Source organism: Neomonachus schauinslandi, chromosome 1 (assembly GCF_002201575.2).
Source record: "Neomonachus schauinslandi chromosome 1, ASM220157v2, whole genome shotgun sequence".
In the NCBI taxonomy this organism is placed as follows: Eukaryota; Metazoa; Chordata; class Mammalia; order Carnivora; family Phocidae; genus Neomonachus; species Neomonachus schauinslandi.
This window is the reverse complement of record NC_058403.1, coordinates 192,409,070-192,436,000: the sequence shown is the minus strand read 5'-3', so window position 1 is coordinate 192,436,000 and position 26,931 is coordinate 192,409,070. Positions and strand designations below refer to the sequence as shown.

The 26,931-nt window shown below is 43.6% G+C and overlaps 1 protein-coding gene across 1 annotated transcript in view; it reads left to right on the top strand.

Annotated features, from left to right (window-relative positions):
• The window catches only part of CACNA2D3 (calcium voltage-gated channel auxiliary subunit alpha2delta 3), an 856,949-nt gene that overhangs the window by 297,960 nt on the left and 532,058 nt on the right, over positions 1-26,931 (top strand). The window contains exon 5 of the mRNA XM_021694907.1: positions 16,704-16,866. Coding sequence (XP_021550582.1) covers positions 16,704-16,866 — 163 coding nt within the window. The remainder of the gene's footprint in view (positions 1-16,703; positions 16,867-26,931) is intronic.

The following is a 26,931-nucleotide window of genomic DNA, read 5'->3' as shown; positions in this document are numbered from 1 at the left end:
TTGGAGTATTCTCAAGTGGCCAGAGATTCCAGATGGCTGGGAGAGGGATATTCATTATCTTTTTTTTTTTTTCAAAGAACTGTGACACTTGGGGAATTATAAATGAGTTAATGTAACATTAATACCTAGAAATATTCTGGAACAGATCATTAAAAAATCAATTTTCACACATGCGGAGAAGATGAGATTATTGAGTAGTAACCAGACAGCACTAGACTTTTGGAGAGGGGCATGGATGAGTAGCAGTATACATCGGTTCCCCACAGGATATGCATGCACTGGGAGTTTGGTATTTGCTTGGCTCATTTGGAACTAATGTTTCCTAGTAATTTTTATATTTTAATCTAAGTTGTAAAAAGCTGGCCATCATCCCAGAGCAGGGAAGGGGGAAAAAATGAGGAAAAGAGGACAGAACCAAAACATATGAAGAGCCTGCTCTGGGCACTGTGCCCATTGCTTTGTAAGTTTCATCCCATTCAATCCACAGAAAGACCTAAAGAGGTAGGTGTCACCATTGCCCTTTCACAGACAACAAAACTGAGTCACAGAGCTGGCAGAGTGCCCTTCGGAATCAAACACAGTTTCAACCCTGGGCATCAGGCGCTGAAGCCCCTCCTCTCCTTCCCATACCCGCCTAGTTTCCTGCTTCAATAGTGGAGCATACGTTGAAATCCAGGCAGAGCGTCCCTGGGATGGGAATCAGGAGGCCCACCCATATCGCTCCCCTGGCTGGGAACTAAGTTCCAGGCGGTGAGTGGGAAGGGTCTTCCCAATGGGTAGTGAAACATGAAAATGTAAGTGGTGCAGACAAGGAGTGTTGTATCCGTTCATTCGTCCCACCCCTGACTGAGGATGTCCAGGCACTGTGCTTGGTGCCGGGGATGTGAGGATAAGAAAGGTGCCTTGTCTCTGGGAAGGACAGAGGTTCCTGAAATTCCGGGAATGCCTGCATGCCCTCAGGGGGCTTACCTCCCCAAACAAACCCTCTAAGGGCTTCCAGAGGAAGAATACGAGCAAATACTGTGAAGGAAAGAGCCAAAAACCCCACTGATTTCCTGAGTTGGGAGACGAGATCAGAGCAGGCAGGGTAACTGGGAGGGAGAAAGGTGGCAGGGGAATGGGAGAGCCCTGAACCCTAATCACGGCTGCCTTTGATTGAGTTCTCACCTGTGAGAGGAGCTTGATGTGCAGCTTTGAAGGAGTTCATAGTTGCCTCACTTTATAGGTGAGGGAGTTGAGGCACATAAAGATCAGGTAGGGAGAGACGGGGATGATTGGGCAGACAGGACGGGGGGCTGGGTGGAGACTGAAGCCAGTCATGGGGCCGGGGGGCGGGGAAATGTGCACAGGACAGGGACCCGCCCAGGTTGGAGGGTGCTGAGGCAAGTCTTCCTGATAGGTTCTTGGAGGTTCTTCATCATCAGGATGTGATGAGTGTACCAGTTAGGACTCAGTGCTTGCAAGTAACAGAAACCCACTCAAGTGAGCTCAGCAGAATTTATTATAAAGACTGAGAAGAGGGACTGCCTCAGGGAATTCCAGGGCATTGCTTCTACCTGCCCAGAAGGCAGGGAGACTGGGGCAAAAGCATGCACTGTGGAAACAAGTCTGTTGTTCCAACAGTAGCAAGAGGGCGGTATGGCAAGAGTGGGGTGAGAGGCTGTTCAATGCAGGAGACCAGGTGGGCAAGGGGGGCAGCGGCCAGACCACAGAGCCTTTCAAAGCCTGGGGGAAGGGTTTATTGTGAGGGTGGCAGGAAACCCCTGGAGAGTGACGTAGTCTGATTCACATTTCTCAGTAGTCACTGGCTGCTATCTGGATGGATGGCAGGGGACAAGGAGTTGGTTGGGAGCCCAGGTGATAGGCAGCTGCTACAGTCCATTGCAAGGGGACAGTCACTGTGACAGTTAATTTTGTGTATCAGCTTGGCTAGGCCATGGTACCCAGCTGACAACAGATGGCCAACAGATGACCCTCCCTAACCAGGGGTACCTTATCCAATCAGTTGAAAACCTCAAGAAGCAAAGACAGATTCCATGAGGAAGAAGCAATTCTGCCTCAAGATTGCAACATGAAAACCCTGCCTGAGTTTCCAGCCTGCCTGACCCACCCTCTGGAACCTAGACTCAAGACTGCACTACCTGACCCTATAGATTTTGGATTTGCTACTCCCCACAGTCAGATGAGCCAATTCCTTCAATAAATCAGTATCTCCCTCTCTCTATTGGTTCTGTTTCTCTGGAGGACCCGGGCTAATCCAGAAACTTCCTATGTGGGTACTTGCTTTGCTTGACCATGTGTTCTAGGCCCAACCCGTATGCTGGATTTTCCCAGTTGGAGTCATCCTCAGGATCAGTGGCAAGTAGGTGAGAGAGGCACAGGCCCAGATCCCAGGGAGTTCAGTGTTGGTTGGTTCGACAGAACACACACATAGGAAACAACTGGAGAACCATACGGGCAGGATTTAATTAGAGCCAAAATGTGTGGAGCAGATATTTCCCGCCCATGAAGCAGGCCCTCTGTGGTGGGGCCTTGTCCTTCTGTTATGCAACTTACCCTGCAGGAAGGGGAAGCGGAAGTCACCCTTGGAAAGAGTGTGTCGCAGCCTGCGCCCCATATTGCGATCACTTGGGAGATGTTGAAAAAAAAATACCGCCTTGGGATTCGGATGTAATTGCTCTGAAGTTTGGCTTAGACATCTGGATGTCGCAAAGCTCCCCAGCTGGAGTTGAAAGTCACTGCCATAGGACATCTTGACTAGGAGATGAGGTGCCCCTCACCTGAAAAGAGTGAAGAGGGAACCAGGTCAGGGTTCAGAACACTGCATGTCCTGTCAGCTGCCTGTTTTTGTAAATAAAGTTTTATTGGAACACAGCCACACCCATTTGTTTATGTATCACAGTTGGCTACTTTTGCTAAAACAGCAGAATTGAATGTTGTGACAGAGACTCTCTGGCCTGCAAAACCTAAAATATTTACTATCTGGCTCTTTACAGAAATAGTTTGCCAACCCCTCAACTAGGAAGTGATGAGTTTTCGAGGATGTGGGTGGTGTGGGGGAGGCTGGGCCACCATTACTGAGAAAGCATATGGTCATTGGGTTGAGATACAGCCTCAAAAGCCTTCTCCATACATACAGGCAGTCACCACCATCAGGTCAGAGAGCTCACACAGACTGAAGCCTTTTTGCCGTCTAGTGACCGTTCCTGTTGAAACTTCACTCTGCATGGTGCCTGGGATCTGGTTGAATCAATGAGATGGCCCAAGCTGTTGGATTCTACAGCCGACAGAGGGGTAGAGCATTGAAGTATTTTCCCTGGCAGCACTGATCTCAGAACTGAAATGTACATATTCTGTGACAGTGACATTGAAGGAGAAGGACTCTGCCAGCAGGGACGGGGTGAGGGGGGGAAGGGGAATGCCCAGACAGCCCTTGGGGAAGCTGCAGGGTCATGGAGGTTATCACAGAGCTCCTGCCTTGTCCTCTTCATCTTATGGCGACTAGCACAGACCAGCAATTCCAGCCCCTTCTGGAGTCCCCTCTACCCCATCACTCTGGGTACCCCCTTCTGTCTGAATCTATGACATGGGTTGTGCAACAACATGACCTTGGCCTCCTATAGCTTCCCTTTCCCCAGGCCAGGGGAGACACTGCTTTCAGCATGATCGTCCTAACCTACTGAGGACATTCCCTGGAACCACATGGCCTGGAAGAGCTAACTGTGAAGACGAGTGTTAGGAATGTACCTCTAGTGGGACACCTGGTGACCACATGGATTCTGATGTTGGCCATTTGAGCTGTTATTCAGCCTACAGGTGCTAGGTGCTGGGGATACGGTGGTGAGCAAACACAGGTTCCTGCGGTTGCAGAACTAGTCCCATGGGGAGGGGGCTGTATTAACAAAACATCACACGAGGACTTCTAAAGGGTCCCCCTGGTAAATGCTGAGAAGGACACCTCCCTGAGCAGCGGTATTTGAGGACTGGTGCCTATGACACCTCTCACCCCAGATATTCAAAGTGCACATAGTATACTCTCAGAATGAGTTAAAGGCCCTGAGAAGTCACAAAATGAAGAAATCTCTTTGCCCTTCCTTAAACCCCAAACTTTGATGTTTCCCAAACTTTGCTCACCATGGCCCACATTAAAAAAAATCCCTTACGAATAATCCATAGAGTGGCTTTATGTTGCACAGGTCATAATTTGGAAATGCTGCTGTGGAGATTCCTATTTGCTTTTATTATTATTTTTGTAGTTTGTTTGATAACGTGCACATGCTAGTATAATAGTTGGTAGGTAGTACACATGAGTTATACATATAGAGGGAGATGGTACTCAAAACCTTTTATGAAAAAAAAATTTTTAGAGCAGTTTTAGGTTTATGTAAAATTGAGGGGAAAGTACAGAGATTTTGCACACATTCCTGTACGTGCACAGACTCCTGTGCTACCACATCCCCCACCGGGATGGCGCCTTTACCAATGATGGACCTGCATGGACACCTAATCACCCAGAGCCCATAGTTTATCTTAGGGTTCACTCTTGGTGCCTTTCATTCTCGGGGTTTGGACACATGTATAATGATATGCATTTATCATTATAATATCCTAAGGACCACTTTTAGTGTCTTTAAAAACCTCCATGCTCTATTTATTCATCCCTCTCGCCGCTATCCTTGGCAACCATTTATCTCTTTACAACCTCCAGAGTTTTGCCTTTTCCAGTATGTCATATGGTTGGAATTATACAGTAATTAGCCTTCTCAGATTGGCCTCTTTCACTCTGTAATCTGCATTGAGGTTCCTCCTGGTCTTTTCATGGCTTGATAGCTCATTTCTTTTTAGTGCTGAATAATATTCCATTGTTTGGACGTATCACAGTTTAATTGTTCACCAACCGAAGGAAGTCTTGGTTGTTTCCAAGTTTTGGCAATTATGAATCAAGCTGCTATAAACATCCATGTGCAGGTTTTATGTGGATATAAGTTTTCATTTCTTTCGGGTAAATGCCAAGGAGCAGGGTTGTTGGATCATATGGTAAGAGTATGTTTAGTTTTGTAAAAAAAACCAAAAAACAAAAAACCACCGAACTGTCTTGCACAGTGGCTCTTGCATTTTGTGTTCCCATCAGTAACGTTAGAGGGTGTCTGCTGCTTCACATCCTTGTCAGCATTTGGTGTTGTCAAGGTTCTGCATTTTGGCCACTCTACTAGGCATGTAGTGGTATCTCATTGTTGTTTTCTTTTGCATTTCTCTGATGATATATGATGTAGAGCATCTTTCCACATGCTTTCTTGCCATCTGTATATATCCTGTGTGGAGGTGTCTGTTAAGGTATTTAGCCCATTTTTTAATCCAGTTGTTAGTTTTCTTATTGTTGAGTGTTAAGAGTTTTTGGTATATTTTGGATAACAGTCCTTTATTACATGTGTCTTTTGCAAATGTTTCTTCCCTCCTGTGCTTTGTCTTCTCATCATGTTGACGTTGTCTTTCACAGAGCAAAAGTTTTTAATTTTAATGAGATCCAGTTTATCAATTATTTTTTTCATGGATCGTGTCTTTGACATTGTACCTAAAAAAGCATCACCAAACCCAGGGTCATCTAGTTTTCTCCTGCATTACCTTCTAGGAGTTTTGTAGTTTTGCATTTTATATTTAGGTCTCTGATCCATTTTGAGGTAATTTTTGTGAAGGGTAGAAGATCTGTGTATAGATTGATTTTTTTTGCATGTGGATATCCAGTTGTTCCAGCACCATTTGTTGAAGAGACTATATTTGCTCCTTTGTCAAAGATCGGTTGACTGTATTTATGTGGGTCTATTTCTGGGCTCTCTAATCTGTTCTATTGATCTGTTTGTCTGTTCTTTCGCCAATACTGTGCAGTCTTGATTACTGTTGTTTTATAGAAAGCCTTGAAGTTGGGTAGCGTCAGTCCTCCAACTTTGTTCTTGTTCAATATTGTGCTCCAAAATTCTGTGAGAGAAATGCTTGATTTATTCCAGCCAGAAATTTTGTATTTCGAAAATCTTATTTTTATTTATTTACTATGGAAAATTTTATTTTTTTCTTTCGAAAATCTCATAACACCCTACTGCAAGTGTTGGCAAACTACAGCCCATAGGCCAGATCTTTTTTGTAATTGTGTAAAGTTTTGGTAAATAAAGTTTGAATGGAGCACAGCCGGGCTCATTCTTTTATGTATTGTCTGTGGCCACTGTCACGTTACAACAGCAAAGTTGAGATGTGGTAAAGACTCCATAGCTCACAAAGCCTAAAATACTTACCATCTGACCCTTTACAGAAAAAAGTATGCCTGCGCCTATCCCTGCCTTATTGACTCACTTTTAGACACTTACTCATTGGATCACTGCATTCTGAGCTCGTGCATGCTAGGTTCTGGGCAACAGTGCACCCGCCATTTTGCCCCTGGTATATTTTGCCACATTTTGTCCCCTGGTGTAATGTCCTTTGTGCCCCGTCACACTTAGTAGCTTATCAGATTTACTCACAAAAGAATTAATTTACTCTGACCCCATGGGTGACAGGGGTTCAGAAATACTGAGATGGAGTAATATATCTTTTCCTTGATCATATAGACAAAGCCACTGAGCCCCATAATTATAGCAATGAATTCCAAGGACCAAGAAATGATTCTTCTTGTTTGCACTGAGTCAGCCTTTTCAAAATCAATACAGAATGGACAAAAGGATTTGGGGAGGAGGCACAGAACTCCTTGAGCGGAAGGAGCATCCTTGAGCGGAATCCTGCCTGTGCTTTCATCCTTCCGTCATTTGCATTCTGGTCTGTGAGAATTATTGAATTAAATGGCAGTTTAGAAGTTGCCTCCAGAGAGCCCGTAGGTGAACCGTGATTGTACTGGCCTTCACCAAGCTGGCTGAGGCTTTGTGTATTAATTTAGCATTCAGTTATAACGAAACAATGGCATTGAAGGCTTCCATTTTTACAAGCATCATAGTATTATGTGAAGCACTTGGGTCTGTGGAAGGTTGAGACTTCAGTTAACTTGGAGCTGTGGGAAGAATCCCCAATGATGTGTTCCTACAAAGCAGAGCCTTTCAGAAGAAGGGGCCTTCCCCCCCTTGACCAGTTCATGGGCTGGTCAAGGTGTCTCTGCCTAGTAGGGTGTTCCCTTGGTTCATGTTTCAGCAGAAAGATGTGATTTCTTTTGTTTTGGGGTGTCATATCATAATAAATTATGTTTTAAAAAACAGTTGTGGGTGGAATTTATTAAACTGAGTTTTGTTTCTGTAAAGTTTTTGCTTCAATAATTTAAAAAAGTTGAAGTCTTTTGTGACTTAAATTTTTTTTTATCGAAACAAATTTCCATGTAGTAAAATGCACAGTTCTTTAGTGAACAATTCAATGAGTACTGACAAATGAATGTACCTGAGTAACCCATACCTCATCAAGATAATAGAACATTTCCAGCAAACCAGAATGTTCTCTTATGTCTCTTTGAAATGGATCCCCCCTCCCCTCAGGGAAGCAACCCATGATTGCTCTCACTATTGAATAATAATTTTACCTGTTTAGAACTTCATATAAATGGGATCACAATATGTTCATTTTTTGTTTCTGGCTTGTTTCACTCAAAATGTTTGTGAAATCCCTCCATAATTTGAGTGTATCAGTAGTTTGTTTCTGAGTAATAATCCACTATATAAATATATCACAGATTTATTTATCCTTTCATCTGTTGATGGACACTTGGCTTCTAGTTTTTGGCTATTGTGAATGGGACTTCCATTCACACCACATTTTTGTGGCTGTGTTTCTATTGGATAGATACCTAGGGGTGGAATTATTGGATCAAAGGGTAGATACATGTTTAACTTTACAAGAAATGGCAAAATGGTTTTCCAAAGTTTTTTATATTTCCTTGAGTAATGTATAGGATATCTACTTACTCCACATTCTTGCAAACATTCAGTATTTTCAGAAATTTTAATGTTAGTTATACTAGTGAACATAAAATTGCATCTGGTTGGAGTTTTAGTTTGCATTTCCCTGATGACCAATCATGTTGAACACTCTTTGGCTTGCATATTAGTCATTCAAATACCTTCCTTTGGAAGGTGTTCAGATCTTTTGCCTTATATTTTCTTTTTCCTTTTTTTTTTTAGAGAAGGGGAGAGAGAGAGGAGGGGGGAGGGGCAGTGGAACGGGGAGAGAGAGAGTCTTAAGCAGGCTCCATGCTCAGCGTGGAGCCCAACACGGGGCTTGATCTCACAACCCTGAGATCATGGCCTGAACAGAAATCAAGAGTCAGACATTTAACCGACTGAGCTACCCCGGTGCCCCAATTGCCTTCTATTTTCACTGATGTTTTGAGTTATGGGAGTTCTTTACATATTCTGTGTATAAGTCATTTGTCAGATGTGTATTATGAATTGTTTTTCCTCAGTAATGGTTTTTCTATTTGCTTTAATAATAGTGAATTTAATGATTAAGATTTTTGAGTTTTTTAAAGTCTAAATTATCAATGTAGCATACATGCTTTGTATGTCCTAAGAGATCGTTGCCTACCTGAAGGCTACAAAGATATTTATCATTTTTTTTTTGAGAAGTATTACAGGTTTAGCTTTTATATCGAACTCTGTCATCCATCTTGAATTAATATGTCTGTGTTGTGGATTAAGGGTGAGGATGTTGTTTTCGTATGGTTAGTCATTTGTTCCAGCAAAATTTGTTGAAAATATTTTCCCCATTTAATTATGTAGACACCTTTACTGAAGCTCAGTTGACTCTATGTGTATGGCTTTATTTCTGGACTCTCTGTGCTCCATTGATCTTTTTGTCTATTCTAATGCCAATACCACACTGTTTTGATTAATTACATTTATAGTAAGACTTAAAGTCAGGAAATGTGACTCCTTGGACTTTTTTCTTCTTTTTCAAAATTGTTTTTGATATTCTAGATCCCTTTCATTTCTATATAAAATTTATAATTAACCTGGCACCTCCTAGAAAAAGCCCACTGAGATTTTGACTGGGATTTCATTGAATTTTTAGATCAATTTGGGAAGAATTAACATCTCAATACCAAGTTCTCTAGTTCTTAAATAAGGCATTTCTTTTCATCTATGTAAACCTTTTAAAATTTCTCACAACAATACTTTGTAGGTTTTAGTATACAGGTATCACACATAATTTTAAAAATTTATATTTAAGTATTTTATGTTTTTATACTATTATAAATGTTATTGTTCTTTCAATTTCAATTTCCAGTTGTTCTTTGTTAGTCTATTGAAATACAGTTGATTTTGTATAGTGATCTTACATCCTGTGACCTTGCTAAACTCACTAGTTGTAGTAGATTATGTGGATTCCTTAGGGTTTTCCAATATAGACAATCATATTGTCTGCAAATAAAGACAGTTTTTTCCTTTCCAATTCCTAAGGCATTCATTCATTCATTCATTCATCTTACTCTAATTGTCAGGACCACCAGTACAATGTTGCATAGAATTAGTAATCCATCCTTGCCTTGTTCTTGATCTTAGGGAAAAAATATTCAGTGTTTCATAATAAATATAATATTAGCTATAGGTTTTTTGTAAGGTGCTCTTTATTAGATTGAGGACATTTTATGCTATGTCAAATTTCCTATAAGCTTTTATGATGAACAGAAGTTGAATTCTTTCAAATGTTTTTCTGCATTGGTTTGGTAATGTGATTTTTTTCTTCTTCATTCTTTTAATGTGGTGAACTGTGTTCATTGATTTTTCAAATAAACCAACCTTGAATTCCTAGGATAAGTATAATTTAGTCATGATGTATTATCCTTTTAATTATAGTTGGATTTGATTCAATATTGTATTAGCATTTTTGCCTCTAGGTTAATGAGAGGTATTGGTGTATAACATATATATTTTTAAAGATTTCATTTATTTGAGAAAGAGAGAGAGAGTGAGAGAGAACACGAGTGGAGGGCAAGGGCAGAGAGAAAGGGAGAAGCAGACTCCCTACTGATCAGGGAGCTGGACATAGGGCCCGATCCCAGGACCCTGGGATCATAACCTGAGTTGAAGGCAGACACTTAACTGACTGAGCCACCCAGGTGCCCCTGTAATATAATTTTTAAAATTTTCATGTCTGATTTGGATTCAGAGTTATGTTGCCCTCATTAAATAAGTTGGGAAATAGTCCCTTCTCTAATTTTCTGAGTTCCTGTAAGATAGTTCTATTTTTTCCTTATATATTTGATAGAATTCATCATTTAAGGCATCTGAGCCTAGAGCTCTTTGTTTTAGCATGGCTATAATTGTGAACTCAATTTTATGTGTATATATAGAACCAGTCATATTTTATATTTCTTCTTGTGTCCATTTTGGTAGTTTCTATTTTTCAAGGAATTGGCTTTTAACTCAAGTTATCAAATATTAGCATCAAGTTGTTTGTAATATTTCCTTATCCTTTCATTATCTGTAGGATCTCTAATGCTGTTTCTTCTTTTATTCCTGATACTAGTATTTTGTACTTTCTTACATTTTTCTTCATCAATCTAGCTAGGGTTTTAAAATTTCATTCGTCATTTTAAAGAACCAAATTTTGATATCACTGATTTTTTCCCCATTATTTTTTTCTTTTTATGGTTTCTGCTTTTATCTCTATTATTTCATTCCTTCTTTAAACATTGAGTTTCATTTCCTCTTCTTTATCTTTTTACAGGAGTATCTTAAACTATTCATCTCAAAGTTTTCTTCTTTTCTATTATAAGCTTTTAAATCTGTAAATTTTTCTCTAAACTAGGTTTCATTTTTATTTTTTAAGATTTTATTTATTTATTTGACAGAGAGAGAGACACAGCGAGAGAGGGAACACAAGCAGGGGGAGTGGGAGAGGGAGAAGCAGGCTTCCCGCTGAGCAGGGAGCCCAAAGCGAGGCTCGATCCCAGGACCCTGGGATCATGACCTGAGCCAAAGGCAGATGCTTAATGACTGAGCCACCCAGGCACCCTCTCTAAACTCGATTTTAGCTGCATCTGGCAAATATTGATTTTTTTTTCATTACCATCCATTTCACAATATTTTCTAATTTCTCATGTCATTTTCTTCCTTGACACATGTATTATGAAGTAGTGTGCTGTTTAATTTCCAAATCTTTGGGGTTTTTCTAGATACCATATTTTCTTAGATATCATTGATATTTTTCATATCATTATCATATATTGACCTCTAAAATTAGCCCATTGTTATCAGAGAACATACTATGTGGGTTTTAGTCATTTTAAACTTATTGAGATTTGTTTGGTAGCCTAGTGTGTGATCTGGAAAAGAACGTGTGCTCTGCAATTGTTAGGTGTAGAATTCTATAAATTCAATGAGGTTACATTGGTAAATGGTGTTGTCACATGAACACCCCCCAATAAATGTCCTTAGCACTGTGTCTTTATCAAGCCTCCCGGTGGGCAGCATTTCAAATGTGTTGTCACAGTTCATCGCTGGAAGAATTAATGCATCTTATGTGAGTGCACCAGAAGATAACTCTTGGAAATCTGAATCTGGATTCCTGGGGACTTTATCCCATGTGGTCTCTTGGCTGATTTTGCTTTATATCATTTCACTGTAAGGAATCTTTTCCAATAACCAACTTTGGTTTCATTCATTTTCTCTATTGATTTCCGGTTTTCAATTTCATTGACTTCTGCTCTACAAATAAAACAGAGTCTTATTTTTCTTCTGGTTATTTTGGATTTAATTTGCTCTTCTTTTTCTAGCTTTCTAAAGTATAAGCTTAGATGATTAATTATTTTCCTTTTCTAATATATGTATTCAATATATAAGTTTTCTTCTAAGCTCTGCTTTTGCTGCATCTCACAAATTTAGTAAGTTGTATTTTAATTTTTATTTAGTTTATAATTTCTCAAGAGTTCTGTTTTGACCTATGTTGTTATTTAGAAGTACGTTCTTTGATCTCTAAATATCTTGGGATTTGTCCAGCTATCCTTCTGTTATTGATGTCTATTTTAATTCTGGTATAATATAGAAGCAGAAATTGTGTGATTCCTATTTTTTTAAAATTTGTTAAGGTGTGCTTTATGACCCAGAACATGATCTATTGCTGTTTGTTCCATGTGAGCTTAAGAAAAATGTATATTCTATTGTTGTTGGATGAAGTATTCTATACATGTCAATTAGATCTCATTGATGGGGCTATTCAGTTTAACTATATTTTCCCCAATTTTCTGCTTGCTGGATTTGTCAATTAGTGATAGAGGGGTATTGAAGTATTCAACTATAATAGTGAATTCATTTATTTCTCTTTGTAGTTCTATCAGTTTTTACCTCACATATTTTAACACTCTGTTGTTAGTGTATACATGTTAAGAATTGTTATGTCTTCCTGGAGAATTGACCCTTTTATCATTATGTGATGCCCATCTTTTTCCCTAATAAATTTCCTTGCTTTGAAGTCTGCTTTGTCTGAAATTAATATGTCTACTCTGACTTTCTTTAGATTAGTGTTGGCATGGTATGTCTTTCTTTGTCTCTTTACTTCTAATCTATCTGTTCTTTATATATACAGTGAGTTTTTTGTAGAAAACATATAGTAGGGTCTTGTTTTTTCATCTACTCTTACAGTTTCTGCTTTTTAATTAGTGTATTTAGATCATTCACATTTAAAGTGATTATCAATATAGTTGGATTAATATTACCATATTTGTACCTGTTTTCTATTTGTTGATTTTTTTCTCTCTCTCTTCCTTCCTTCCTTCTTTCCTTCCTTCCTTCCTTCCTTCCTTCCTTCCTTCCTTCCTTCCTTCCTTCCTTCCTTCCTTCCTTCTTTCTGTCTGTCTTTTACTCTTTTTTTTGCCTTCTCTGGATTTAATTGAGCATCTTACATGAATTAATTTTTTCTTGTTTCTTCGCATATGAATTATACTTCCTTTGATTATTATTTTAGTGGTTGCCTCATAGTTCACAATATATACATTTACAACTAATTCAAGTCCACTTTCAAATAGCCCTGTACCACTTCATGGGTACTATAGGTAGCTTTTAACAGAGTATTCCAAGTTCCTTGCTCTTGTTTCAACACTGCTGTAATTCATTTCACTTATCCATAAACTATAATCACCCAACAATTTGTTTGTATTATTATTTTGAATGAACTTATCTGTTAGGTCAGTTAAGAATAAGAAAATGATTTCTATATCATTGATTTCTGCTCTAATTTTTATTATTTCTCTTCTCCTGCTGGATTTAAGCTTTATTTGCTGTTCTTTTTCCAGCTCCTTTAGGTGTAAGGTTAGATGGTGTATTTGAGATGTTTCTCATTTCTTGAGAAAGGCCTGCTTGCTATATACTTCCCTCATAGGACCACCTTTGCTGCATCCCAAAGGTTTTGAACAGTTATGTTTTCATTTTCATTTGTTTCCATGAATTTTTAAAATTCTTCTTTAATTTCCTGGTTGACCCATTCATTCTTTAGTAGGATGCTCTTTAACCTCCATGTATTTGTGTTTCTTCCAAATTTTCTCTTGTGATTGATTTCAAGTTTTAAAGCATTGTGGTCTGAAAATATGCATGGTATAATGTCAGTCTTTTTGTACTGGTTGAGACCTGATTTGTGACTCAGTGTGTGATCTATTCTGGAGAATGTTCCATGTGCACTCAAGAAGAATGTGTATTCTGTTGCTTTAGGGTGAAATGCTTTAAGTCCATCTGGTCCAGTGTGTCATTCAAAGCCCTTATTTCCTTGTTGATCTTCTGCTTAGATCATCTGTCCATTGCTGTGAGTGGGGTGTTAAAGTCCCTTACTATTATTGTATTATTATCAATGTGTTTCTTAAATTTTGTTACTAATTGGTTTATATATTTGGCTGCTCCCAAGTTAGGGGCATAAATATTTACAATTGTTAGATCTTCTTGTTGGATAGATCCTTTTATTATAATGTAGTGTCTTTCTTCATCTCTTATTACAGTCTTTGGTTTAAAATCTAGTTTGTCTGGTATAAGGATGTGGAGAAAGGGGAATGCTCTTACACTGTTTGTGGGAATGCAAGCTGGTGCAGCCACTCTGGAAAATAGTATGGATGTTCCTCAAAAAGTTAAAAAACAGCTACCCTATGACCTAGCAATTGTACTACTAGGTATTTATCCAAAAGATACAAACATAGTGATGCGAAGGGGTACATGCACTCCAAAGTTTATAGCAGCAATGTCCACAATAGCCAAAATATGGAAAAAACCCAGCTGTCCATCGACAGATGAATGGATAAAGAAGAAGTATATATATACACAATGGATTACTCAGCCATCAAAAAGGATGAAATCCTGCCATTTGCAGTGACATGGATGGAACTAGATGGTATTATGCTAAGCGAAATAAATCAATCAGATAAAGAAGAATACCATATGATTTCACTCATATGTGGAATTTAAGAAACAAAACAGATGAACATAGGGAAGGAAAAATCAAATAAGATGAAAATTGAGAGGGAGGCAAACAAGAAGAGACATGAACTTTAGGAAATAAACAGGATTGCTGGAGGAGAGGTTGGGAGGGAAGGGATAATTCGGTGATGGACATTAAGGAGGGCACTTGATGTAATGAGCGCTGGGGGTTATATGCAACTGATGACTCATTAAATTCTACCTCTGAAACTAATAAAAAAAAGAATAAAAAATGATTATTTTATTTCACTTTCATTTATTCCTGCTGTAACAGTCTTCTTTATGTAGATCAGAGTTTCTGACCTATAACATTTTCATTTTCTTAAAGAACTCTTAACATTTTTTCCAAGGCAAATCTACTCCCCCCAAATTTCTTCAAATTATATTTGTCTAAAAAGGTATTTATATCTCTTTCACTTTTGAAAGACAATTTTGCTGAATACAGAATTCTAGTTTGGTGGGCCTTTTCTCTGAACACTAAGTATTTTACTCCACTGTCTTCTTGCTTACATGGTTTCTGAAGAGAAATATGATATAATCCTTATCCTTGTTCTTCTATAGGTAAGATTTTTTTCCCCCTCTCTGGGTTTTTCAAGATTTTCTTTTGGTCTTTGGTGTTTTTGCAGTTTTATATTATATGCCTAGGTGTACATTTCTTTATATTCATGTACTTCATGGTCTCTGAGCTTTTTGGATCTGTGGTTTGGTGTTTGTCATTAATTTTGGAAAATTCTTAGCCTTTGTTACTTCAAATATTCCTTCTGTTTCTTTCTTTCTTCTCCTTCTGGTAATCCCATTACATATCTGTTACACTTTTTGTAATTGTACCACAGTTCTTGAATGTTCTGTTCCCTTTTTTTTTCTTTGCTTTTGAGATTGGAAAGTGTCTTTTGACATATCTTCAGGCTCACTCATTATCTCCTTGGCGGTGTCCAGTCTGCTGATGAGCCATCAAAGGCATTCCTCATTTCTGTTACAGTGTTTTTGATTTCTTGCATTTCCTTTTGATTCTTTCTTAGGATATCCATCTCTCTGCTTATATTATCCATCTGTTCTTACTTGTTTTCTACTTTTTCTATTAGTGCCCTGAGCATATTAATCATAGTTGTTTTAAATTCTCAGTTTGCTAATTCCAACCATACTTGCCATCTTGGAATACTGCTCAGTAGATAAGAGTGCAGACTCTGGAAGTAGACCGCCTGTGTTTGAATTCTGGCTCTGCTCATCAGCTGTGTGATCTTTCACAGGGTACATCAGTTCTTTCTACCTCAGTTTCTTCATTGGTGAAGTGGGAATACTCACAAAACCTACCTCATAGAATTGTTACGAGAATTGAATGAGCACATGAAAAGCACTTAGGGGGCACCTGGGTGGCTCAGTTGCTTAAGCATCTGACTCTTGATTTCTGCTCAGGTCATGATCTCAGGGTTGTGAGGTCAAGTGCCGCGTTGGGCTCTGTGCTGAGGATGGAGCCTGCTTAGGTTTCTCTCTCCCTCTCCCCCGCCCCTTCCCCCCAGTAAATAAATAAATAAATAAATAAATAAATAAATAATAAATAAATAAAAAGAAAGCACTCAGAATAATGTTTGGCACAAAGTAAGCATTCTGTATGTTAGAGATGATGACAGTGACAAGGACTAGGATGATGATGAGAGCCGTTTGCATCACGTGGCAGCAAGCTCCCATCCAAGGCCTGTTGCCTGTGTGGTCTCCACCGCCTGGAGTGCTTCCCCCTGGATGCCCACACAGCTTGTTCCTCCTGTCCTTCAGTCTCTGCGTGAGTGTCCCCACAGCACTGAGACCTGCCCTGAGCACTGAATATAAACACAGCCCTTCTGCTGCCGCTCTCCCCACCTTACCGGGCTTTGCTATTTTCCGTAGCGAGTATGGCTATGAGACATATTATAGATTTAAGTTGTTGTTTTTTGTTGACTTCCAGTCTCCTTCAGCCTAAATGTAGGCTGCATAAGGGCAGGGTTTGTCTTCAAATTTAAAGAATTAAAATACCTTTAGGGCAGTTTTCTCTAGGCATATAAGGAAGTACCGTGTAGCTCCTTACGTTAAGGTTTCGAAGAATATTTAATGACATTGAGAATTTTTTATCTCGTGCTATCACACCTGTGCGGAAACAGCCACAGACGACAGGGGAGACTAAAGGAGATTGCCTGACTAAAGCAGGATCCACGCGTGCAGGGGACGGCCCGCAGCATGTGCCCAGGGCTGTCTGAGTTCACGGCGTCCTGTCCCGAGCCACAAGTAATGCTTTTTGACTTTCTCTTTCAGTATGAATACTTCAATGCTGTGCTGATAAACGAAAGGGACAAAGATGGGAATTTTTTGGAGCTGGGGAAGGAATTCATCTTAGCCCCAAACGACCATTTTAATAATTTGCCTGTGAACATCAGTCTGAGTGACGTCCAAGTGCCCACGAACATGTACAACAAAGGTAAGACTCACCACTGCCGCTCCTTCTAGAGGGTGGAGAGCAGGGGGTGTGAGGGGCGGCACCAGGTGCTTTGCGGTAGTGTGTGTATGTTTTTTTTTTTTTAAAGATTTTATTTATTTGAGACAGAGAGAATGAGAGAGACAGAGAGCACATGAGAGGGGGGAGGGTCAGAGGGAGAAGCAGGCTCCCTGCCGAGCAGGGAGCCTGATGCGGGACTCGATCCAGGGACTCCAGGATCATGACCTGAGCCAAAGGCAGTCGCTTAACCAACTGAGCCACCCAGGCGCCCGCGGTAGTGTGTGTTTTGAAAAATACGATTACAAGCTGGGTGTGTCAGCATCAGGGGGATAGGTGAGGTGTGCCTGTTCTACCTGGAGTTGGCTTGCTGTTGCCCCAGCTGGTGTTCGCATCAAGCAATCTAACATGTAATCCGGAGGCTGGCAAGCCTTTCCGGTAAAGGGCCAGCTACTAACTAATGTAGGCTTTGCGGGCCATAGCGTCTCTGTTGCAACTCCTCGGCTCTGCAGGTCTGGCACAAAAGCGGCCTTAGACACTGCATCAATCACTGTCTATGGCCATGTGCCAATACAGCTTTTTATCTACCAAAACAGATGGCTGGGTTTGACCTGCAGGCTGTAGTTTATTGACCCCTGCTGTAGTCTTTCCCTCTTCTCTCCCATTCTTTATAATGCTTTTATGGGTTTGGGAGCCCCCCGCCCCGGGTTTCTGGCAGAATCGGCTGTGGTCTTTTCTTAGAGTACAAAGCAGGATGTACCTCCATGGGGCCCCCTGTTTCAGGTTTGAATGTAGAATCCACTCAAATCCAGACTTCGCGTAGACTCTACAGTTCTTTCCTCCCAAATTCTCATCTGCCTGTGAGAGTTGGGATTCTCATGGCCAGGGACGGGGCTCTGGCTTCAGACCGTCTCTGGTTGGCCCCACATTCCATCTCTTACTGGCTGTCCCCTTCGGTGTATCCCCTTGTCTCTTTAGACCGCAGTTTCCACCTACCTAGGATGTGGATAATAATTGTGTCCACTGCGTGGGGTGGTTGTGAGGGTTAAACCACACAAGATGATGTTAATAATGCGTTTAAGTGAAGGATGTTGCCTTCCTTATCCTCACCGTCAGAGAGTAGAATTTTGCTCTGCTTTTTCAGACCTGGGAGGCTTGTAAACAAAGAGCCATCCTCCCCAAAATAAATCAGAAAGCCAAGGCATCTTCAAAGTAAAACACTGCCCCATTGTCTGCCGTCGAGGTTTCAAAAACATTGGGTCATAGTAAGGAATAACATGGAGGACATTAGGAGAAGGAAGGGAAAAATAAAGAGGGGGAAATCAGAGGGGGAGACGAACCATGAGAGACTATGGACTCCAAGAAACAAACTGAGGGTCTTGGAGGGGAGGGGGGGGGGGGGATGAGTGAGCCCAGTGATGGGTATTAAGGACGGCACGTATTGCATGGAGCACTGGGTGTTATACGCAAACAATGAATCATAGAACACTATGTCAAAAACTAATGATGTAATGTATGGTGACTAACATAACATAATAAAATAAAATAAATACAAACAGCAACAACAACAACAACAAAACCATTGGGGGCTGGTTTCCTCCCTCTACTCAGTTTCAGCATCATATCCAGAGTGCTGTGGTCAAGAGAAGAGCTCTAGGTTTGGGTGCCACTCTTCCTCTTGTTGGCTCTGTGATCCTGACCTGGTAACTTTGTTTCCCCAAGCCTCGGTTTCCCATTCTGTAAGAGAGGGATAAGGATACCCCCTCCTTCTGGGGTTAGTGCAAGGCTATGGAGTGATGTGTGCCCAGCCTTAGCAACAGGAGTTGGTCACAGTGCATCTGAGCTGCCATTGTTATTATTGGGAAATACCGGGAAAACACATTGCATTTCTGAGTTATTCTAGGTCACCGTTTCAAGAGCTTGGTCGATGATGAAAGAGTTCCCAACTCACTGGCCGAAACCCTCGTGCTTGTCTTTTGTGGCTGGATCCCTAATGTCTCCCTTCCTAGTTTACCTGTTACCTATCCTTAAAATCCAGAGGAGGCAGCATCCTATCTGTTAACTGCTCTGATGGTTGTCGGGGACCCCATGGTGAACCAGGCACAGCTCCTCCCTCGAGAGGGCCACAGTTTATTTGGGGGAACAGATAGGTAATGAGACCAGTAGAACGCCTTGTGTGTCACCTGCTGGCCACAGTTATAGACAGTGGGGGCAGTGGGAGCTCCAAGGAGGGAGTCTGACCATGTGCTCATGTGGGCAGCCACATATTTGTCTTTCTCTCTCTCTCTCTCTCTCAGAGACAGAGATGTCAATCTGAACTGTCCCTCGTGGGCTCTGGACTGGACTGTATCCTGTGACCTAATCTTCACTTTGGACTCTTCCTTAGGGCAGATCCCTTAAGACCCAAGCCTCAGAGGGCTCAGCTCAACCTCGTCCAGTGCAGTTTGCCCTAGTCCTCCAGGGTGATCCTGTCAGCCGAGGAAGGAAAGCCCCTTCTGTGCAGTGTGGCTGGAAGAGAGCCAACCTCTCCCCATTAAATGCATTCTCAACTGAGGATGAAAAATTAACAAGATTTTACAGAGCAATTTCAGACATAAAACAATTCAGAATGATCTTTTAAAATATGGCAGCTACTTCAAGGTTGCTCCAGCCATTAGGACCATTATAGAGATTTAACTGTACCTTGAGCTTTAAAGGCATAATTGTACCTTTTGATGGCGGCAACACATAAGGGACCAGCCCTGCTATTGGTCACATGGGCTGCAGAATCATGGCTATGAGGCTCGCAGAATCCTAATAGATTGCTTGAGCCATGGAGGTGGGTAATATGTAAAGTCAGCCTCAGCAGCCCTTGTTGGGCCTGCCTACCGCCCCTACCCAGACTCGGTGCTCCCTCAGCTAGGCTGTGGGGTCATGGTCAGCTAGGCTGTGTCTTGTTTCTGCCAAGCAGTGAGTAGCTGCCCAAGGGAGAGAGGAAGGGACTTCAGGAAAATTCCTGTCTCCATTCCACCTAATTCAAACCAGCCTCAAACAGTCTTTTTTTCTTTTCAAGCTGCAGAAATGTATTTCGTGTTAAGAGGACCCGCCGGCTCAGCTCTACTTATTGATGACATGTACTCAGAACACGTGCTCAGAGCTTGGTCGCTGGCTGGCTGTGCCCTTCCCAGGTTAGAAATCTTGCCCCAACAAAGGAAACCAATACAGGGTATGGTTTCTGGGCAGCTTGGACATAACAGAGTGGGTACATAGCAGAGTGGTGTGGTATTTGCTTATAGGAGCTGCAGTGTGCTGTGCTCTTGGGCATAACTTCTGGTCACAGCTGAATGTAGCTGGTAAAATCTACCTGTTTTCTGCAATCTGCCTTTCGCCTCCTCGGCTGGGCCTTGCAACCAGGCCGTTCAGCCAGGTCAGCCTTTTCCTCTGCTTGAGGTGCCTTTCTCGTAGGCACTACAAAAGGCTGGAGCTTCAGAGTTCATGGCACGTGGGCCAGCCGGCCTACTGACCATGAGAATTCAAAGAGCCACACTCCAGAGTCTTGAGAAATGTGTCTTAGGGTCCTCCTGGTGCCCGATGCAGCAGCTTCTTCACGAAACCTCTTCAGTAGATGTTTGCTGAGTGGCTGCTCAGTGCAGCCTGTGACATCTTGCCATCTATCTGTGACACTTCTGTGAAGACTAGCTGCCCCTGCCCCTGGAGCTGTGGACAACTGCACTGCCTCGATGAGGAAAGCATGGGGCATGTTCTTGTGCGAGGACCGTCGATGGTCCGCCAGTGGATTCAGATAAAACTGAGTTCTGTTTTAAGTACTTCCTGGGCTGAAGTGGTGTAAAATTCACACACACATGTGCATACATGGACATGAACACATACCTATGTGTGTGCGTGTGTGCGTGTGTCTGTATCTGTGCATGTGTGTTTGTATATGTGTGATGAAACCTACCCCTTTATTCCCACATGCACCTCTGTGCACCCAGATGAGAGCCCCTCTTCTCGTTCACAGTATACCTTTCTCTTTCCTCCCTGATACCCCATTTCTCTCCATTTCTGTTATCCCTGCCTCCCCTTTCCTGCTTACCCAAATGCTCTTCTCAAAAGCCAGCTCAGGAAACCTCTTTCATTCACTCTCTTGTTATGTGACTTTGGTTTATTCCTTTGTTCTAGCATTGCTTTGTTCCAGAAGTCCATTGCATGCTTTTTTTTTTTTTTTTCTTTCCTTTTCCACTTGGAGTTTTCTGAGGGCAGGGGACTCTGCTGGTTCAACCTGGTGCCCCACTTTGTCCCAAGCACCATGCTCTTTACTGACTGGCTTTTCTTTTTTTTTTTTTTTAATATTTTTATTTATTTATTTGACAGAGAGAGACACAGCGAGAGAGGGAACACAAGCAGGGAGAGTGGGAGAGGGAGAAGCAGGCTTCCCGCGGAGCAGGAAGCCCGATGCGGGGCTTGATCCCAGGACCCTGGGATCATGACCTGAGCCGAAGGCAGACGCTTAACCGACTGAGCCACCCAGGCGCCCCTTGACTGGCTTTTCCAGAGACGGGGGGAAGAGCTGGGGGATGCCAGTGTCCGTGCCTCCTGGGCTGTGAGAAGTCAAGCCTGGCTGTAGTGTTCCCGTGGGGTTTGCAAGCAACGAAAACATATCCTGGCTGATTTAAATGGAAAAGAAACTTTTTGAAAGGGCATTGGGTGGCTCACAGACTCTCCAAGAAAGCTGGAGAATAAGGCTTGGAAAATGGTGGGGAAGGAGGGCGACCAGGCATTTTCATCCTGTCCTCTCTGGACTACATGCCACCTCCGGGCTGGTAGACGGGGAGCCATTTTTCTCCAGTGCTTGGAGCCCAAGAACTGGAAATAGACCAGAATTTGGACGGTAAGCCTCTGCTTCTATCTTCTCTCATAGCTGCTGCAGAACAGAAACAGGCATTCTGTGATTCTGTGTTTTTACGGTTTTTGGCTGCTAACCTAAGGGTTTTCCCCTTACTTCCTTGTCCCACCTTGCTCCCCCACCTTCCTCCTCCCCATCACGGTGACATAACAGTGCTGCTGCCAAGACAGAAGACCTGGTGATCATGGTGGGATAGAAAAGGTGATGGGTTACAAATGTGCCCATAGATAATAGTAAGCACTAATCACTCTGTAATTTGGCTGGGCGGTTAGTGGGGAGGAAAAGAAATCTGTAGCTTCTGAGTATTTTTAGACCCGGGAGAAGAGAGACAGAGGGAGTTGCTTCTTTCTCAGCAGTTTTAGGCTGGATAAAGAAAAACATGAATTTTAGAAGTTAGTCGGTTTAAACTTCTGCATCATTGAGAGGGGTTAGGCAGTGTCCTTGCCTCTGTTTTTCAGATGAAGAAACTAAAGGTCAGAGCAGAGGGGCATCTGGGTGGCTCAGTCCGTTAAGCGCCTGCCTTTGGCTCAGGTCGTGATCTCAGGGTCCTAGGATCTAGCCCCGCGTCGGCCTCTCTGCTCAGTGGGGAGCCTGCTTCTCCCTCTTCTTCTGTCCCTCTCCCTTCCCCACTCATGCTCTCTCTCTTGCTCTCTTAAATAAATAAATAAATAAATAAATAAAATCTTAAAAAATAAAGGTCAGAGTAGCACAATCTGACTCACTCCAGGTCCTACAGGTAGGAAGGCTCATGACAGGGTAGACCTCGATTTTCTGATGAGGAGTCCAGCTAGCTGGACATGAGCACTGAGAGAAGAAGGACCAGGTTCCTCAGGATCCCCTGTGTCTGCGGCTCAGTTACTTCCTGGACACTTTGGGATATAGGAATTTTTTGCTCAGGCTGAGAACTTCAGTCCGAGCCCCATCACCAGCCTTCCTCTGAAGCTCTGAGTCTCCCTGGGCACTGTCAGGGCACAGGGCTCCACTGTCGTGAGACCCCAGAACCTGCTCCAGAGTCTAGTCTCTGGCCACTCTCTGGCTGGCCTTTCTCTCTCTTTCCTCCATGACACGTGGCCTAATAATTTCAATGACCCGAGGTTCCTGCATGAGCTGGGGGGAGCTGCTGACTCAGGCAGCTTCTACATATCAGTCCTGCAAACATTTTTGGACCCCCAAAATACAAAGGCTCCAAATGTTGGCTTAGGACAGAAAGGGGGAGATAGCAGGGAGAGGTGGACTGCCTGGCAGGGGTAGGAGAAGGTTGAACTGCAGGACATGACCTAGGCCACCCCTTCCTCTTCTTGACTTCACCCAGCAGAGTGCCCAGTCAGACAGACTAGACTGCAAAGTTCTCCTGTGTGTGACTGGGGTGGGGGGCAGGGGGAGCACAGCCCCTGAAAATGAAAACAGGCCTAGGGAAAGGGAGAACCATAACCCTCACTACAGAGCCCATGGAGTCAGTCTGTCTGCTACAATCTAATGGGTTCTTCTAAGAAGCCCAGGGAAGGGCAGAGGTCTGGGGAGGCAGACTTGGGTCCCTTGCTCAGAAGCAGAGTATGTGTGCTGCTGTAGGGGATGGGCAAGATTGCTGGGTTAGGGTTTGTCAGATGTCTCACCCTATTTTTCAAATGTTGGGTTTGATAAATCGTAAAACACGCTTTGCCAAGCACTTCTCCCCTTAATTACAAGTGTATATTTTAAGGGAAATTTAATTCATATGTTTCTGATTTGTTTACACGGAAATCATTAAAATGTTGTCTAAGAGCCATTTGATGTGCAAGAAGGCGCATGAACCTTTTAAGGAGTGATGGTACAAGTGACATCACCACGACGGTAACAGAGGCTGTTCCTGACTTTGCTCCCCATCATGAGAACAACTAATGTGTATTCAAGAACAAGACACCACTGAGAGAAACCTAGAAGCGGAGGTGAGGCAGAAGCCCCCCCTTCACCACAGAGACCAAGGCAGACAGCATTAGGGGGTAGGAGAAGCAGCTACACAGCGACCCCATTTCCCTTCCCCCAGGCCAGTGCAGCACACAGCCAAGAGGTCCCCCCTGCACCTCCACTTCCTGCAGCCAGAAAAGGGAGCCCCAGGGGTGATCGCCAACCTTCCCTGGCATTGTGGGTCACTTTGTGGGAGCCCCTACTCTGATCTCACACCACAGGGATTGCAGGGGACTCTTGGGGCCCAGGCCCTGGGAATCTGACTGTGATGAAGAAGGGGAGGGGCTGGCCACAGCTCCTGGAAGCTGTGTTCAAGAGGCAGGATGGCAGAGCTGATCCCCCCGCCCACCACCCCCCCAGCCCGAGCGAATCCAGTACTGAGCATGCAGGCTCCCCACGCTATCCACATGCAAGAAGACGATTCATAGCCAAGGCTGAGGTAGTTCCCGGCCCCTCCTATCCTGAGAGCCTGTTTGGGAAATTGAGAGTAGTCTGCATTGCCCCCCCGCCACCCCCCTACCCAGGCAAGGGGGCTGAGACATAGCCCCACCCACCATGGAGGCCCCATCTGACCGGGGGCTGGTCATGACTCCTGGACGCTGTGGCCCAGCGGCCCTCAAGCTGAGAGATGAGCAGACAGAGCGAAGCCAGGGGCCCTGTGCAGCCAGGAGCTGGGGTGTCATAGGCTTGCGTTGAGACAACAAAGAGCTTTACTGGTTTTGGAGCCACTTCTCCCACTGCGTTCTGGCAGGGAATCTACTTTGTAGCTGTGACCCTTGCTGGTTCCAGTCTCCAGCCTGTCTGCCCGGGGAACCTAACAGAGCACAGGGGAAGCTCCGGGGCCCATTCAACAGCCCGACGCTTGGTGGCGCTCAGAACAGAAGAGCACAGCCCGGGGCCTCTCCCCTGTCTCCAGAGCAGACCTGGTGGCCTCCCCTAATCAGGGAATTCCGTGCACACTCAGGCCCGATCTGGACCCCCAAACAATGAGCTGTACATGCTCTGGGCCGAGGCCTGATACCCAGCCAGGGCGTGGGCAGCTAATTCGTAGCCCCACCTCATCCTGAATATAGCGCCCAGTCCCGACCATCCTGTCAGCCCCACCAGAGAATCCAGGCCACTGCGGAGCCCATCCTATAGCCTCCCTTGGGTGGGGGAGGTAAGGCAACGGTCCTGCCCAGCTGTTCTCAGCCAGGCACACTCGTGTCCCTGTCCTCAGAGTTGCCTTGCCTAAGAATAGACCATAATAGCAGGTCCCACCTGCCCAGACACATTACCAGCAGACACATCCAGAAACCCATGCTGGGCTGACTAGTGAAGAGCTGTGCCTGCCAAGGTAAACCTGCAAACTCTGGAAGACACGCACCACTGCTCAAATGCACAGGTACCAATGGAAGGAATCAAGGATCATGAAAAATCAAATGGATCTTAGCTGAACCTATTGCGCTAATCATCTCACAGTGAACCATCGTGCTGTACGCCTTCAACGTATAGAGTGAAGTGTGTGAATTATTTCTCAATAAAACTGTGGAAAAGGGGAGAGAAAAAGGGAACCAAAAAGAAAATGAAAGCCGTGCTTAGAACTTGTTTCTTCTTTGTTTCTTTTCTCTTTGTGTGTGTGTGTATATGAGAAAGAGAAAGAGACAGAGAGAGACAGATAGACTCCAGGATGTCAGAAACAAATTTGGACTCCAAATGTTTTATTTTCTCCTCAGAATTCTGAACTGAAGCTTTCAGAATCGGCTTGAATCTTGCTTTCATGCGTATCTCCCTGCCCTGGCTGAGTGTGGTGGTGCTGTGGCCATGAATTTGAATCAGGTGTCAAGATCAGAAGGGCAGGTCTGGACACACTGCTTTGGTCCTGGGGAAAGACCTTCCCCCCGCATGGCCCCTTGGCTCCTGCCGTCCTCAACAGGACCTGGTGAACTTTCCCAACCCCTGTCTCGTCAGTGCGAGAACGACAGGACCAAAGCATTTGGCAAGATACCCACCAGATAATGCCGCTGCCGAGATTCCACAGCTGTCACCCCGAAGTCCTCACTGTTTCTGTCTTCTAATTCAGAAATTACATTTTCATGTCATAGAATAACTAACTCTGTCTTAACATTCAGGGTACGAGTGGCTGACTTCAGGTTCTTTTAGCAATTCCTTCACAGGTCTCTGTGTGTGTGTGTGTGTGTGTGTGCGTGCGCATGACACCAACCTAGGTTTGCATAGATGTGCATGTGTGTATGATGGGTTTGTGTCTATATTTTCTCAGAAGTGGTGTTAGTGGAAGGAGGGTGTCCTCTGCCCGCAGTGGCCCCTTAATGCTTAGGCTTATGCTTAGCCCAGAAGTTGTACTTGTTGAATGAATGAGTGAATGAATGAATGAATGAATAAACCGATGAGTTGATTCCTCTGTACTGAGCACCTTAGCTGCATCATTATCTGCAACTACTCCATGTGCTGCAGGCACTGGGGGACCGCCGTCCTTCACAACCTAATAAGAAGGAATCTGGAGGCACACCGTCCATGGCCTCCGTGATAGAGTCCGGTCTGGCACGCTATAAACAGGGTAAAACTCAACCCATGACTTTGGGTGTTAGTGGGCAGTTTCCTAAAAAGCAAGTAAGGGAGTTTATAGCCCCTGCCTGAGGCTCTCCGGAACACTTCGGTATTCCTCCGGTTTCCTTCGCTCTGGGCACTGACCCAGGCAGAAGCCACTGTCTCCATTCTGGTCCATTCCTAGGCTCATTCCAGAGCCATCAGGCTGTCTTGCATCACAGCTAGGACCACCAGCTTGGTGGACTAGGGGAGAGCACTGAACTCAGCAAGTCTCAGTTTCCCCATCCATAAGGTGTGGAGTGCCCCTTGGAGGATTATCGGAGGTAAAGGTGCAGTGCCCAGCACAGCGCTGGACACACACAGACACTTGATTGGACACACTTTGGCTCTTGGAACCAAAGCAATTTCCAGCTCCCTGTCCCGTAGTTGGGTTCCTGATGTGGGTCTGCCCCAAAACCCAGGCACAGCCTCGCCCTTCTCTTCAGCTTTGTTTGTAGGATGAAGTGCAAACACACCCACAAACGGACGCCCGTTTACCACCCTCCTCACCCTGGTCATGGTCTTAGGACTCCAGTTTTCCCAACAGCCTTCCCTTAGGCTCTGCCCTCCACCCCAGTCTGCTCTCCTCGCACCCTCTGGCCGGGCTTGTCCTTTCCTGAGAGCTTCACTGGTGC